Source organism: Coturnix japonica, chromosome 2 (genome assembly GCF_001577835.2).
Source record: "Coturnix japonica isolate 7356 chromosome 2, Coturnix japonica 2.1, whole genome shotgun sequence".
Classification (NCBI taxonomy): domain Eukaryota; kingdom Metazoa; phylum Chordata; class Aves; order Galliformes; family Phasianidae; genus Coturnix; species Coturnix japonica.
This window is the reverse complement of record NC_029517.1, coordinates 76,624,735-76,640,522: the sequence shown is the minus strand read 5'-3', so window position 1 is coordinate 76,640,522 and position 15,788 is coordinate 76,624,735. Positions and strand designations below refer to the sequence as shown.

The 15,788-nt window shown below is 39.2% G+C and overlaps 1 protein-coding gene across 4 annotated transcripts in view; it reads left to right on the top strand.

The window, feature by feature from the left end:
- The window catches only part of SUGCT (succinyl-CoA:glutarate-CoA transferase), a 331,487-nt gene that overhangs the window by 5,074 nt on the left and 310,625 nt on the right, over nt 1–15,788 (top strand). For all 4 annotated transcript variants that reach the window (XM_032442546.1, XM_015854946.2, XM_032442545.1 and 1 more), the window contains exons 4-5: nt 9,571–9,656; nt 10,507–10,557. In XM_032442546.1, coding sequence (XP_032298437.1) covers nt 9,571–9,656; nt 10,507–10,557 — 137 coding nt within the window. The remainder of the gene's footprint in view (nt 1–9,570; nt 9,657–10,506; nt 10,558–15,788) is intronic.

Sequence of the window (15,788 nt, the reverse complement as noted above, 5' to 3'; positions counted from 1 at the left end):
CTGCCGTTCCCAGCCAGCGGCCGCCTGCCCCCCCGCACACGTCTCTCGCCGCGTTGTCGGTCTCTACGGCCCCCCCGCCCTCTGCTTCGCCCACGTCGTTCTCTGCGCCTCGCCGTGCCGCCCCCCCCTCGTCGTGCGCTGCTGCGTCTGTGCAGCCCGTGTATAACGTGGTTAAAGACACGGATGGACCGAAACCAGAGGATCGTTGTGACCCCGGTCCTGTAGATCCAGAAAGCGAATCGGACGCATTTTCTCTTGATACTTTGTTTGGAGCAGGAATGACAAATTTCCCTACAGCGTACTGTGATGTCTTAGAACAAGGCAGAAAAGAAACAATATTAAGGGGTGATGCTGACACGTTGCAAACCTTTCCTAATCAGGTCCCCCATTTGGAATCCCTGCCTTGTGAGGCAGTGAAGGAGCTAAGGGAGTCAGTGAGAACATACGGAGTTCAGTCAGCCTTTACATACAATCTTTTGGTTGCAAACAGTGACAGTTACGCTATGACCCCTCACGACTGGAAAACTGTGTTAAGAATGATCCTCTCTGCTATGCAATACGCTGTGTTTATGATTGAATAGCCGGCTACATAAGACCTGATACCTCTTTTGCCTCAAATGGACACATCATGTGCACAAGGCACCTCTCAACTGTTCATACAAATGTCACTCACATTCGCTGAATTTGCTGTCTAAAAAATATGCACATATAAAATAGATTACCACTCATTACTATTTGCCAACAGCACATACAGTGAAACACAGTTCATCGACACCCGTAAACATGGTTATCTGCTTACTGCATGGATATCCCACAGCACAAAAACAGATAAGGGCGCAATATCACCCTAAGGCCACTCAAACTGTCCCCAAGGGTGTGTTAAACAACTAACAGCCATTGCTCATTCCCCCTGACAAGCATCACTGATCACATTTATCAACATTGAAAATCCATTCTTATTATTAAACAACAAAAGGGGAATATTGGGAACACACCACTAGAAATATTTATGCAAAGGTTTGCTTGGTTTTCTGTGCGAATTTTTGAAAATATAGTAAGTTTTGCTCGTTTTTGGTCTTGTGCTGAAGTTTCTGAAATCAATGTCATATCAGATACAGTCTTATGGTGCCATTCGTCATTTTGAGGCTTCCCCATGCTAAAGGAACAGCCTAGTTAATGTGTTGGAATATGGCCACCGGACTTGGACTTTTCCCTACCACTGACAACTTGGGTCGTGAATATGCTCGTTCATTTCCCACAGGGACTCCGGCCCTATTTGGGTTCCAGCATATCTTTCGTCTCATCTGCAAAGGCAGAAAATAGCATCCCCCACCCTTATAGGTAATTGGTAATGGTGCTGGTTCCTACTTAGTTGTAATGCCTTGTAACTTGTGTTAAGATAATATAGAAAGTTTTTGACATAGCTGGATAGTGATAGAACTAGAGGAATGGTTTAAAGGCCTCATCAAAAAGGGGAATTCGCCGGACATAGAGGATACCTTTTCCCGAAAGAGTAGTCAGCCAAAAATTGGAATCCACGTCTAGAAGGGATGGATCACGACCATGGGAAAATGCTCAAGCAACCTGGAGTGGGCACGGAGGAATATGATTAGCCAGAATTTGTTAATGGTTGACTAGGATATCTTCCTAGGTCTTTCCAACCTTGGATAATTTCTGTGATATTCTGTGATTGTTCGTTTTACCAATGCAGCTCAAGATTTAGGATTTATGAAGCATTTAGCTAGATGTTGTGTTCTTCTTCTACCCTTAGTAAACGATCAGATGTGTACTTTAAACAGGATTGATCAATCATCTAGAATCTACAGGAAGAGCTCTTTTTAATGTTTTAGTAAAAACTATTGGTTAGATGTTATTAGCCTTATTATCTAGTTTTCTAATTTGCCACCCAAAACCTGAAAGGGAAACCCAGTAAAGAAATACGCCTGTATCAAGAACGATACCTCTTTACACAACTAATTGGGATCTAAAATATAACCATGCACAATTTTTAGACAAAATGCACGCTAATAGAACAAATTTGATAGTTATTTGTTTCCAAGCCAGGTGTCCACTGGCTCCTCATATCACGCACTGGCCATGCGGATAGGTGTACAACTGAAAGAAATCTTCAGACCTAATCAGAGAGATCTGTGATGGTTGAGAGGAAATGTGCACCTTGAATCAGGTGTACGCCCTGCTGTCACTCACCTTGTCGCATCCACCAGCCACATGGCTTGCCTGTTTCTCAAAGGTCAATAAGTATTAAATTGCCCTCAGTGTCTACTCTAGTACATTTGTCCCTAAAATTGTTCTATTTGAACATGCTATTCATTAAATGTGCGATCATTTAATCAATTAATAGCCCGGATAACTCAGTTGGTAGAGCAGGGTTAGGACATCCTAAAAGCATTAGTTCAACAAATTTTAGTGGTCATTTAAAAGCAATATATTAGAGTATATGAAAATTGAAGACGTTTCCTGATCATTACAGATAACACAATGGACCCTCACGGATTATTCTAGGTTGCAGAAACCTTAGGTTTCAGTAACAAACAATGTTTGTCTTTAGTGGATTTAATAGTAATTGTGTATGTGATTTGACTTGTATCTTTTTCATTTTTAGATATTGTCAATCGAGGCCTTGATGAGTTATATATAGTAGTATTAATTTATAGTATGTTTTGCTATTCTATAGCAGTATTGTAAGAAGAATGTCTACAGAGCGTCCGATTGACCAGAATGAGAATTCACAGAACAGGCAGCTTATGAACAGGATAAAACTACATTAGAACCTGACTGAACAAATGAAACTGGAACGCTTTGTTAAATATCATTAATCGGTCGTTAAATCAACCCTTTTTTATCCTAAAAGAAAAACGGGGAAAAGAGAGAGTGTTGTACAGCTAGCTGAGAAGGGTCTTAAACATGGTGCAGTTAATCAAGCAGCCATGCACCCTCAAGACACGTGAGATCAACAGGAGCCCTGGAGGTGAGAAAATAACCATGGTTTTGTGAACTCGGCAAGGGTAACTTTCAGCATGATAACAACAAGCCTGCAAAAGAACTGGGGATGCATGTAATTGGCACTCAATGACTTACTCCACTTTTGCAAAATATGTATCGAGCTAATATCCTATATAGAAGGTACACGCACAAGGAATAAACGAGATACTGATCATATCGTCAATGACAGGTGTGTCTTCGCTTTTCTCCCCCGTTATTGCAACAACTATGGATTGGGAACATACGGTTGTCTAAATATTTCAAAGGTGACCGATAGTAAGTTTATTTGGTGACTGTATGTGTTTTTGGTGGTGCCCATGAGTATGGTATTAGGCTAAGAGATACAACATTTTGTAGCAGATTATTTTTTGTAAGAAACAGTTATCAAATCTCTGGAATCTGTTGACACAATTACTCTGTTAATAGCGTGGTAGGTTATTACTAAGTGTGCTTGCATGTCTATGGTCTCTTTGGTTGAAGTTTAACACTGTACTCCAGTATGTGTGTTTTGTACAGGAACAAATATACATTTAGGAAAGATAAGATTGAAGCTGTAAGGGCAGGTCATTTGTTTTTCTGGATACTAATGTACAAAACAGTACTGGATCATCACTACTAGCATGCCTTATTCCATCACTAAAATTAAATTGATTTCTTTTCAATGGTCTGCACTTTGCTCAGGTTTTAAATAGTTATGGGAATGCTTAGGTGTTTCTTGACTTGTGGTGAGAGGGTAAAAACAGTTATAAGTGTAGTATGGCCTCCAAAATTTGACAAATAGACAGAATTAGAAGTTTCCAGTTTTTTTTGGGTTTTTTTTTTTTTTTTTTCTTTATGGTACCATGATTGTGGTTTTGTTTTCTTTCTTTCTTTCTTTTTTCTTTTTCTTTTTCTTTTTTCTTTTCTTTTTTTCTTTTTTCTTTTTTTCTTTTTCTTTTTTCTTTTTCTTTTTTCTTTTTTCTTTTTCTTTTTCTTTTTTTCTTTTTTCTTTTTTCTTTTTTCTTTTTCTTTTTTCTTTTTTTCTTTTTTTCTTATTTCCTTTTTTTCTTTTTTTCTTTTTCTTTTTTCTTTTTTTTCTTTTTTCTTTTTTCTTTTTTTCTTTTTTTCTTTTTTCTTTTTTTTCTTTTTTATTTTTCTTTTTTTCTTTTTTCTTTTTTTTTCTTTTTTTTCTTTTTCTTTTTTTTCTTTCTTCCTTTTTCTTTTTTTCTTTTTATCCTTTTTCCTTTTTATCCCTATTTTTTTTTTTCCTTTTTTTCCTTTTTTTCCTTTTTTTCCTTTTTTCACCTTTTTTCCTTTTTTCCTTTTTCCTTTTTTTCCTTTTTTCCTTTTTTCCTTTTTTCCTTTTTTCCTTTTTTCCTTTTTTCCCCTTTTTTCCCTTTTTTTCCTTTTTTCCTTTTTTTCCTTTTTTTCCTTTTTCCTTTTTCCCTTTTTCCTTTTTTTCTTTTTCTTTTCTTTTTTTTCTTTTTCTTTTCTTCTTTTTTTTCCTTTTTTTTTTTGTTTTTTCTTTCTTTTTCCTTTTTTTTTCTTTTTTTTTTTTCTTTCTTTTTTTTCTTTTCTTTCTTTTTTTCTCTTTCTTTTTTTTCTTTCTCTTCTTTCTTTTTTTTCTCTTCTTTCTTTTCTTCTTTCTTCTTTCTTTCTTTTCTTTCTTTTCTTTCTTTCTTAATTTGTTTTGTTTTATGTTGGTGACTTCATTATATTAGGAGATTTCAGTTAAAATTTCTGCTTTGTTCTTCCTAACAGGATAAAAAGGAGTGATATAGCAGTTTATACTTAAAAACAAACAAACAGAAAACCACCCCAAAACGAATCATGAGGGTAGGAGGCTCAGTTAGTATTACCTTATGTCATGCTGGCTGGGATTATTTCACGTCTGCAGTTATTTAGTAGCTATTGAGATGTTACCAGAAATGATACAATGACTGATACTTAGTGACATTTCATCCTTGATACCAGTCATGTCCAACCTGTGGCCCAGTGCTGCTCACTGTGCAGCCCAGCCTGTGCCCTGCACTATCATGGCAGCAGCTCTTCCCTGCTAACTCATCTGACCCTGCTCCAGGTGTGCAACTGTAACTCAGCAATGACCAAACATCAGTGCGCTGTTAGCTCTATTTGGGGTGAAAACAGGACAGTGCAGTACTAGTTCACATTATGGCAAACAATTTCACAAATTTTGGTACATCATCTGAAGACAGTCCTGTGAATAGCAGAAAATATGCAGCTGTGCTTTCCATTCTGATAAAGGAATCTGAGAATAGGTTTCAAGACTGCCTGAAAATTATCTATTTATTGATATGTTTGTGACTCTGTTTTCAGCTAACATAAATACATTATTTGCACATTTTTGAGTGAAATATTAGAGTTGCAGTCAGACATTCAACTCAAAAATCTAATTGGCTGTCTTTAACAGACTTGTGTAAGCCCTGTCTCACCAAAGAGAAATATCCTTTACTTCACAGTTATCTTATTCATGTCATTGCTTTTGGCAGTACGTACATTTGTGAACAACTGTTTTCAAGGGTGAAGCACAGGAAGAGTAAAATTTCATCAAAAATCTCTTTTTCTTTCAGAATTACCCGGGTTGGAAGGGACCTCAAGGATCATGTAGTTCCAACCCCCCTGCCTAGCAGGGCCACCAAACATACACTCTTTAAGAGCTCACTGAGATTCACAGCCACTGCTTTCAAACCAGGATGATATATTAGATTTGCAAAAACAAGGTCAAATATCCCATTGGTTTTATGGTTTTGTTGCTCCCCTTTTTTATATTTTAATAACAAATATTAAAAATTAAAATATTTTGTTGCCTATATGCATTAACTATATTGTAAACTTTTTGGAGGGTGTTCTAGAAGTAATGCCTACTATTTTATTATGTTGGCCCATGTTGTAAAAAGTGGGTGTTAGTGGTATGGCAATATGGCTGAAGCTTCCTGGCAGTATTCTGTTACATTTTGTTACTGTGTGACAGATGGCAGCAGTGGGGCAGTTAGACCAAATGGTATCTGAGATGGGAGTGCAGATGAAGCAAAGGTGTGCCACTGAACAGACAGAGGACTTCTAGAGAGATTCCTTGAAGGGGTGCATAGATGGTTAAGGAGCCTGGAGCAGAATGGTTAAGATGGAGCAGATGGTTAAAGAGCCTGGAGCAGATGGTTAAGGAGCCTTTATGCAGAAAGGCTGAGACACCAGGTCTGTTCAGCTTGAAGAAGACTGACTGGGAATCTCATCACTGTCTATAAATTTGTAATGGTCAGGAATTAAGTGTTTAGGGTCAGGATCTTTTCAGTTGTGTCGAGCAAGATAACAAGGTGCAAAAGGTACAAACTGGAACACAGGAAATTCCATCTGAACATGAGAGAAAAACTTCTGTACTTTGAGGGTGCAAAGGACTTAGAACAGGCTGCCCAGAGAGGCTGCGCAACCTCCTCCTCTGGGGATGGTCAAAACCCACCTGGATGCTTTTCTATGCAACCAGCTGCAGGGACCTTGCCTTAGCAGGGGTGTTGGACTGGTTGATCTCCAGAGGTCTCTTCCAACCTTTGTGATTTTTTGGTTCTTGTAAATGTCGCATCCTAGCATTACTGACTGCTGTGTATCTCTGATGGGCAGATAGAGTAGAAGACCAACCATAATGGACAGAGCCATGTGTTTTACAACCTGCCTCAATTAAATAATGTACATTTAAATATGTCAGTGTATGCTAGAAAAATTGTGCCTGAAATTCTGCATAGAGGGAAATATGTGCCTTTGTCATACAGAAAGATGCTGTAGGTATGTTTTGAAATAAGTATGTTGTTTTAGTAAAAGGACTGGAAGCAAAATTACCACAAGAGTTAATCTGGGCAGTTTGCTATGCTATGGTCTTCTCTTTATGGTTCTCTTTTAAGCATTGAGACTAAAAGTTTGTTTTTTAAACTGCGTAGTTTAAAACATGATTTATAGGAGAGAGAAAGTATTTTGAATTTATTTTATTTTTAATTGTGTATTCTGATGGAATCAAACACAAGCAATATGCACCATAAGACATGGATAACCCTTATAGTGGGGACAGTGGGATAAGATGTTTGTTTTTTGTTTTTCCACTGGAGAGCTAAGGTTCTGTGACTCAGTTCTCTCTGAGCCCAAACTTCTCAGCTAATTTTAAACAGAAATACATCTTACTACCCAAGATTAGAGTACTGGTAAAAAGACAAGAACTTTAATTTTGGAAACAGCAGCCCTGCTTTTAATTTTCATTTTATTATTACGAGGAAGAAAGATTATGTGAACATTGAAATATGTTGTTTGTTCTGCTTTTGTGTCACTTTACACAGGTATGGTGGGGAATGGCAAGCGTTGTGACTGATAGTATGCCAATTTGCCTTATGCTCTATATCAAAATTTTCCTTTTTAATGTTAATGTTTCTGGACAGTCCCAGATTCTTAGGTTTCTCTGAGAAAATAGTTCTTAATTTTCTCTGGAAGCATGCAAAGTTATTTTCTTCATTAAATGAGTCATATCTTTGAAGTCCCGGATGTGATACTTCTGTATAGATGGAAATAGGAATTTACTGGAAAAAAAGAAACTTCTGAATATGTATGAAAATTTTCCTTGTAGTTCTGAATATCTCTGGTATTAACAAACTGGGAGTTCTGTTTTCAGGTGCAGAAACAGATTTCTGCTGCTTTTTCAGAGTTTGATTGGACTCTGGTAGTTAGCTTCATAAATAGAATTTATTTTAGAGATTATTTTTTTTGTGTTTTAGCTGAACACAATAATTTTCTTTTTCCACTTGGTATATACCCTTTGTATAAAAAGCTGTTTCTGAGATCTGTTGAGGGTTCAGCAGTGCTTAAAAAATAAATTAAAAACCAAATAAATTTAAAAAAAACATGACAAAAACAACCACCAACCCAACAAGAAGAAATCATTGTCATTCTATTGGAATAGCTACATTCTTTAGTTCTTAGAACCACGCAAGAGCTTCATGGCATTCAGTTCTTTTAGAATTTCTCTCTGTGTTTGGCTTTCAGTTTGTCATTTTGCATTTCGGGCACGTAACTGCCACAGCAACTGTGCATCTTGTTGTGATTTTTCTTCCATATTTATGTTTGCATGCTTAAATTTCTTTATTTTTGTTTTGGTATAGTCTTCACAAGTTCTCTTCAAAGCTAATTAATCACATGTTTGAGGTAATAAGAAGTCTCCTGTGTTTTATTTCAATGGGAAATACTAAGTTTTTTAACATGTACCAAAATATTGAGTATCCATCCAAAGCTTTGTCATAGCAACCACTGGATCATCACTACTCACTCACTGATTTAAATGTGTTCACATCTGTGACAGGTAAGAAGCGGCATCAATTTTATACCATCAGGTGAGATGGAGAGAGGAATGATTTCAGGCATCTAGGCAGTAGGAATGGAGCAATGTAGCAATGTCGGTGATTAAGTATGAACTGATGATTTTAGAGGTTTACATTCTAGCTCTTGGAGTGTTTTGATTTGTGATTGCAGGTGGATTGCAAGCTTTCTGCTTGAAGCAAGATAGTTCTTTGAGATACTAAACAATGTAAATAAATATCGATGAATGTTACTTACATTTGCATAGCTTCTGCTGCAGTTGATCCTAAACTGCTGTGGACTTTAGGTGTTATTCTAGTGTGAAGCATAATGATGTGAGTGTGGTTATACTGTATTGGACCAAAGGACCTTTAGCTTAGTTATGCAGCTCTGTTAGTGTTAGCCTTCTGTGCTGCCTCTCTAAGGAAAGTTTCTGCTCCCTTGAAGTTAACAAGTACATAAACTTTAAGAGAAATATTGTGTATACTTGCTAGCACTTAGGATCGTAATTATATCTTAATTTAAACTCAGCTTCAAATTTTCCCGTTTTAGTTGTACTTTCATTTTAAATGGATTGCTAGTCTTCTTGACATTTAAGGAGTGTTTAAAATTAGAAATTATGCATAAGATTCAATTACATTAGTGTCTGCAGCAGCTTTAATGCCATCTTGCCTTTATGTAAGGCAAGAGAATTTCTGAACAGAAGACAGTAGCAAGTACTTCTTTTTGGAGATGTTCTGCAGCACACGGCTTAATGATTTGTCCTGATCAGTGATATCTTGACCTTGTTTCCGTAGTGTTTCAGGAATGGTTTTTTGACTATGTACTCTCTGAGTAGGAGCATCTGCTAAATTCTTCAAGATTGCTTAAACAAATACTGCTGTACCTCAAGCAGTGCTTTAAGTTAGAAAGGAGTTAAGTACATTGAGGTGTGGCTGTGTGTTTATGCGTATATTTTAAGATGAAAATAGTCACAGAAGGAGCAAAGCAAGCTATATTAAGAAGCTGCATTATAATAATTACAGCAGTAACAAAAGCAGAATTTGTTTTGCTTAATCATGTTCACTCTTAGGTGTTTTCTGAAGTAATGCACTAAAACATGTATACTAAAGTGGTTGTTTTTCCATTGCCTGCTAGTTGAAGTTTAGGAGGCTTAAATATTACCTAGGATGATTAAATTTTGTTTGTTTGTTGTCTGTGTAATGTTGAATAGCTGCAAAAATGTGGTGATATTTCTTACAGGAACTGGTGATGATACAAGAGCCTGGGGCCCACCTTTTGTTGGAACAGAAAGTGTTTATTTTCTCAGTGTCAATAGAAATAAAAAGGTAAGTGAAGTGCTTTACTGAAGGTAAGTCTGTCAGTCGTAAAAGCAGTTAAAGGCATAGCACTTCTCTTACAAATTATTTCCCTTGGCTTTTCGTGGAAAGAGCTTTGTACATTATGTGATTGTTGGCAAAAAAAACTAAAGGAAAACGAACAACAGAACCTTAAGTGAACATGATATAACATTTTTTATTATAAGAATTTAGTTTAAACTCATTTGATTCTAAGCGTACCTAATGGAGCAATAGTTACACTGGCTTTAATTGTATTGTCGATGTGAATACATTTCATGAGATAAATTAAATATTTTGAACAAAAAAGGCTGCGAATTTCTGGTATGTTTCTGAAGCTGAAGCAAATTCCTAATGCAAGAGTGGTCCTGTCATTCTTCAGTTTCTGGTATAAAATTAACCCTGTTGAATTTAAGGGTGATGGTTACTGTTAGTATTTTAAGGAACATTTCATTTTGTGTGGATCAGCTGAGCTGACCTGCCCTTACTGGCAGCTAGAGTTACGGGAAAGCAGGCATCATGCTGTAGTTAGGTTAGCAGAGAGAGATTGTGAATCTTTGGGGTTAAGATGAAGTTACACAATGTGCCTGAGCTGTCTAGTGGCTTGTTGCCATTGAAGCAAATGTTTCTTGTGTCCCCACGTGTATCTGCAGTAGTAAGTGCTGTACAGACATACAGTGAGCAGGCCACAGTGCAGCTCCCAGTTGCACATCCATCACACTTGCTCTGTTGCTTGTTTGGTTCTTTGAGACTGTTAAGCTTGTTTTACCAACAAAAAATTATTTTTAAAAGAAATCACTAGAAAGGCTTTCTCTTAAGTGACTTTTCTTTTTTTCCCCAGAGTATAGCTATCAATATGAAGAGTTCAAGAGGAGCAAAGTTGATCAGGGAGGTAGGTTTTAATGGAATGCAAATCATGTCAATTTTGTATTGTTTTGTTTCTGTATAAGAAAGAATAAACTCTACATTTCAAGTATTAGGGGTGTGATAATTAAAAATAGGTATGTATGCCATTCACTGTTTAAATTATGGCTGGGACATGGCATTTATTATCTCTACAGATTTGCACTGAGAAAAGTTCACTGTTCAGAATAACTTAAAACAACTTTAGATATAATAAAATCTACTCAAACATAAAACTCTTAAGAGGAAATATTGTGAGCTAAAGGTCTAACAGTCCAATGCTTAGCTGTTGGTGTATTAGATCATTCTGTACAACTTCATCAATCCAGCAAGAAACTTCTGCCATTGAAATCAGAAAGGAGTGTGGAGAGTGTTTATGCAGAATGGCTTCATGAGAAAGGACATGAAGAGATTCCACTAGTTAAATTGTAAAAGAATGAATGTGATTAAAGACAAAGACGGTTTATCCTAGGGACGGTCACGGGCTAAGCAGCTGAGAAGAAATCAGGATGTGAAAAGACAGGGTATGTAGCTAAAGACGAAATATGTATCTAGAGGCAAGGACGGCCTGAGGAAAAGCAAGATGTGTAGCAAGGTGTAGACAGAGCTGCAAGAAAAAGTATCCATAAGCTAACCACAAAGGTCAGATGAACAGTAATGTCTAATTCACCAATCCTGAGCTTAACTTTTGCAATATGCATGAACTTTATTACTGATTGTATAAATGAGATGCTGTAACACCTAATAAACGAGGCTTGTTGACCATGATAGCATGAGACTTGTCTCCCGCGGTTACTTCCAACAAATGGTGACCCTCGACGTGATAAGGAAAAAAGGGTGCCACGGGTGAAGAACTGCGTTGGGTTCGGGTCCGGATTTCACAGCCCGACGGACGACGAAAGAGCTAAAATTGGAGCTCCGCGTCTCGAGTGACCACACAGGTGGGCTCGACCGACACGTGCTGCCGAAGCCTGGAGGGCTGCAACGGTACCGACGTGAGTAAATATGGACAGGCAAGCAGCATATAATTTATTTTCCGCTTTTCTTAGGCGGAGACAGTTTAAGGGGGTAGACTTGGAAAAGGAACTCCCTAAGTTATTAGTGTATGGGTATGCTAAAGGGTTATTTCAGAATCCGCATTTAGTGCATGATCTTGCTGAGTGGCGTAAATTTGGAGATGCAATTTTTCAGGGAATGATAGATGGGGAGAAAATGGCTAAAAAATGCGGGAAGTGGTGGCGTGTGGTTTATAATGATTTGTTGCAATATCAGGCAGAAAAGGAAGCGGCAGAACAAGCTAGTGCTGTGCAGGGGAGGAATAAGAATTATAATGAATGGTCAGATTGCCCGGGGCCCCTGCAGTGTCCACCGTAAAGTTGCCGCCGGCCGCCGAGCCTGAGTTGCCAGTGGCTGTGGAGCCGAGTGCCCCGTCTCCGTCTCCCTGCACGTCTGTATCAGACGAGCCGGCCCTGCATCGACCATGGCGCTACAGCCGCCCCCTCGACCCCTTTGCAATGAGCCGCTCCCTGGGGCACAGAGTGACCTGGCGGAGGCCGTCGCGCGGGAGCGGGGGGGGGCTTGGGCTGCGCTGGCGCGGGCTTGTTTAGAGACGGGAGACGGTGAGGCGTTGGAAGCGGTGCCACAGATGGTGCTGTCGGTGGGGTATTCGCCTAATGCTGCAGGCGGGACACAGGCTGCTATCAGTGCTTTAGATTGGAAGTTGTTGTTACAATTGCGGTCTACGGTCAGTCAGTTTGGAGTAAAAAGTGAGCCAGCGAGACAGATACTGGATTATATCTGGAGTACTCAGGTTTTGTTGCCATCTGATTGTCGTTTGATTTTTTCGCAGCACCAACAACTGCTATTTAATGCTTATTGGGAAGAGATGTGCCAACAGAGAGTTGCGATAGTTAGGCAGCCCGGAGATCCCTTGTATAATGTCACTGTTGAAGAACTTTTAGGGGTGGGTCCTTTCATCCGGACGGAGGCCCAGGCTTTATTAGGACCAGTTAAATGTAGGGAGTCAATGCATCTAGTCATGCAGGCTATGGATAAGATCAAGGCACCAGGTGGGTTGTTGTCTTATATGGGAATCCAGCAGGGAAGAAATGAGGATTTTGGAGCGTTTCTAGATAAGGTAGCTGGAGCCATAGAGAAGGCTGGAGTACCAGAGTACATGAGGGAAATAATGCTAAAACATTGTGCACTTCAGAATTGTAATGCTACAGCTCGTGGCATTCTAAGTACTTTGAGGAGTAACTGGACAATAGAGGAGGCGTTAGACAGACTATCGAGCGTGCCCACGGGGGCTCAGGCTTTCAGTATGAGGCTATTAAAGAGCTAGGGGCAGGATTAAAGGCACAGGCTGAGGCTTCTCAGAATCAAGTGTTAGCAGCCCTTGCACCCCTCCAAGCTGCAGTCGCTACAAGCCCACGCTCGCAGAACAGCTCCCTCATGAAATGTTTCCGTTGGAAAAACTGGCCACATCCGTCACGAGTGCCAAGCCACTGGGATTTGGTGCAGCAAGTGCCAATCCAACACCCACAACGCTGCTGTATGCTATAGGAAGTCGGGAAACGTGAGAAGCAGCGCACGAAAGAACAGCGGCCGCGCTCCGATACAAGCTGCCGTTCCCAGCCAGCGGCCGCCTGCCCCCCCGCACACGTCGCTCGTCGCGTTGTCGGTCTCTACAGCACCCCCGCCCTCTGCTTCGCCCACGTCGTTCTCTGCACCTCGCCATGCCGCCCCTCCCTCGTCCTGCGCGGCTGTGTCTCTGCAGCCCGTGTGAACGTGGTTAAAACACGAATGACTGAAACCAGGGGATCGTTGTGACCCCGGTCCAGTAGATCCAGAAAGAGAATCGGACGCATTTCCTCCTGATGATACTTTGAAGGAAGCAGGAATGACAAATTTCCCTACAGCGTACTGTGATGTAGAACAAGGCAGAAAAGAAACAATATTAAGGGGTGATGCTGACACGTTGCAGACCTTTCCTAATCAGGTCCCCCATTTGGAATCCCTGCCTTATGAGGCAGTGAAGGAGCTAAGGGAGTCAATAAGAACATACAGAGTTCGGTCAGCCTTTACATACAATCTTTTGGTTACAAACAGTGACACTTACGCTATGACCCCTCACGATTGGAAAACTGTGTTAAGAATGATCCTCTCTCCTATGCAATACACCGTGTTTGTGACTGAATATCAGCTACATAATTTGACTGATACCTCTTTGCCTCAGACTCGGACAAATCCATGTGGCACAGCACCTCTTCAACTGTGTCAGACAAATGTCACTCACATTCCTGAATTTGGCCGTCTAAAATATGCACATGTAACAATAGATATTCATTCTTCTTACATATTTGCCACAGCACTACAGGTAACCTCAGTCATGACACCCGTAAACACTGGTTATCTGCTTATGCTGCTATGGGAATCCCCACATACTACAAAAACAGATAATGGGCCTGCGTATACCTCTAAGGCCACTCAAACTTTCCTCCAAGAAGGGTGTGTTAAACATACTACAGCCATTGCTCATTCTCCCACTGGACAAGCTATCACTATCACATTTATCAAACATTGAAATCCATTCTTATTATTAAACAAAAAAGGGGGAATATGGGAGACACACTGCAAGAAATATTATGTAAGGTTTTGCTTGTTTTGTGTGCTGAATTTTTTGAATCGTGTTCATAGAGATACAGCTTATGTGGATCGTCATTTTGAGGCTTCCCCGGTGCTAAAGGAACAGCCTATGGTTAATGTTTGGAATATGGCCACAGGACTTTGGGACTGTCCTCTACCACTGACAACTTGGGGTCGTGAATATGCTCATATTTCCACAGGGACTGGCCCTGTGTGGGTTCCAGCATGATATGTTCGGTCTCATCTGAAGGCAGAAAATAGCATCCAGCCTTAATAATGACTGGGATTATATGTTTCTTACTTAGTGGTATTGCTTTGTAACTTGCTGTGTTATAGATAATATTAGTAATAGTTTGACATAGTGTGTGATTTTCTGTTTTACCAATGCAGTCTCAAGATTTAGAGTTTAAGGCATTAGCTAGGATGTTGTGTGCTTCTTCTATTTTAGTAATAGATCAGATGTGTATTAAACAGGATTTGATGTAATCAATGCTAGAATCTACAGGAATAGATCTTTTAATGTTTTAGTACTGTTTGGTTATGATATTATTAGCCTATTAATTAGCTTTTCTTAATTTGCAAAGACAAAACCTGGAAAGGAATTCTAGACAAAGAGATGACCCTGTATCATATAACGGATACCTATTTTACATCCAATTAATTGGGATCTGAAAATATAACCATGCATCATTTGACAAAAGTGCACGCTAATAGAACTAAATTTGATAGTTTATTTTGTTTTCCAAGCAGGTGTTCCACTTGGGCTCTATATCACGCACTGGCCATGCGATATGGTGTACAACTGGAAGAAATCCTTCAGACCCTGAATGCAAGAGAGAATCCGTGGTGGATGAGAAAGGGAAAGTGCACCTTGAAGCAGGGGACGCCCTGCTGGCGCTGCCTATCGCATCCACCGCCAACATGGCTTGCTGTTTCTTCAAGGGTCAATAAGTTTAATGCCCCTATGTGACTCTAGTACATTTGTCCTCTAAAATTGGTTCTATTTGACATGCTACTTCATAAAATTGCACAATCATTAATCAATTATTAGCCCGGATAACTCAGTTGGTAGAGCATGGTTATGAACATCTTAAAAGCATTTATTGCACAAATTTTAGTGGTCATTAAAATCAATATATCAGAGTATATAAAAATTGAAGACTTTTCCTGATCAGTTACAGATTAACACAATGGAACCCTTTATTTTCAGGTTGCAGAAACTTAGGTTGCAGTACAAACATGTTTGTTCTTTTTAGTAGGTTTAACAGTAATGTTGTTGTGTTGTATTTGACTTGTCTCTTTTTTCACTTTTAGAGTATTGTCAATCGAGGTCTTGATTGAGTTATAATAGTTATGTTATTAATATAAGTAGTGTTGTTATTCTATAGGCAGTATCTTGGAATTGTTGTAATACAAGAAGAATTCTACGGAGCAGCAGCCATGGATCGAGATAAGGAGTTCACAGAGCAGCAGCTATGGAGCAGGATAAAACTACTTGAGAACTGATTGAACAAATGAACTGAACTGCTTGTTAAATATGATTAATCGGTCGTTGAACTGAGCCTTTTCATT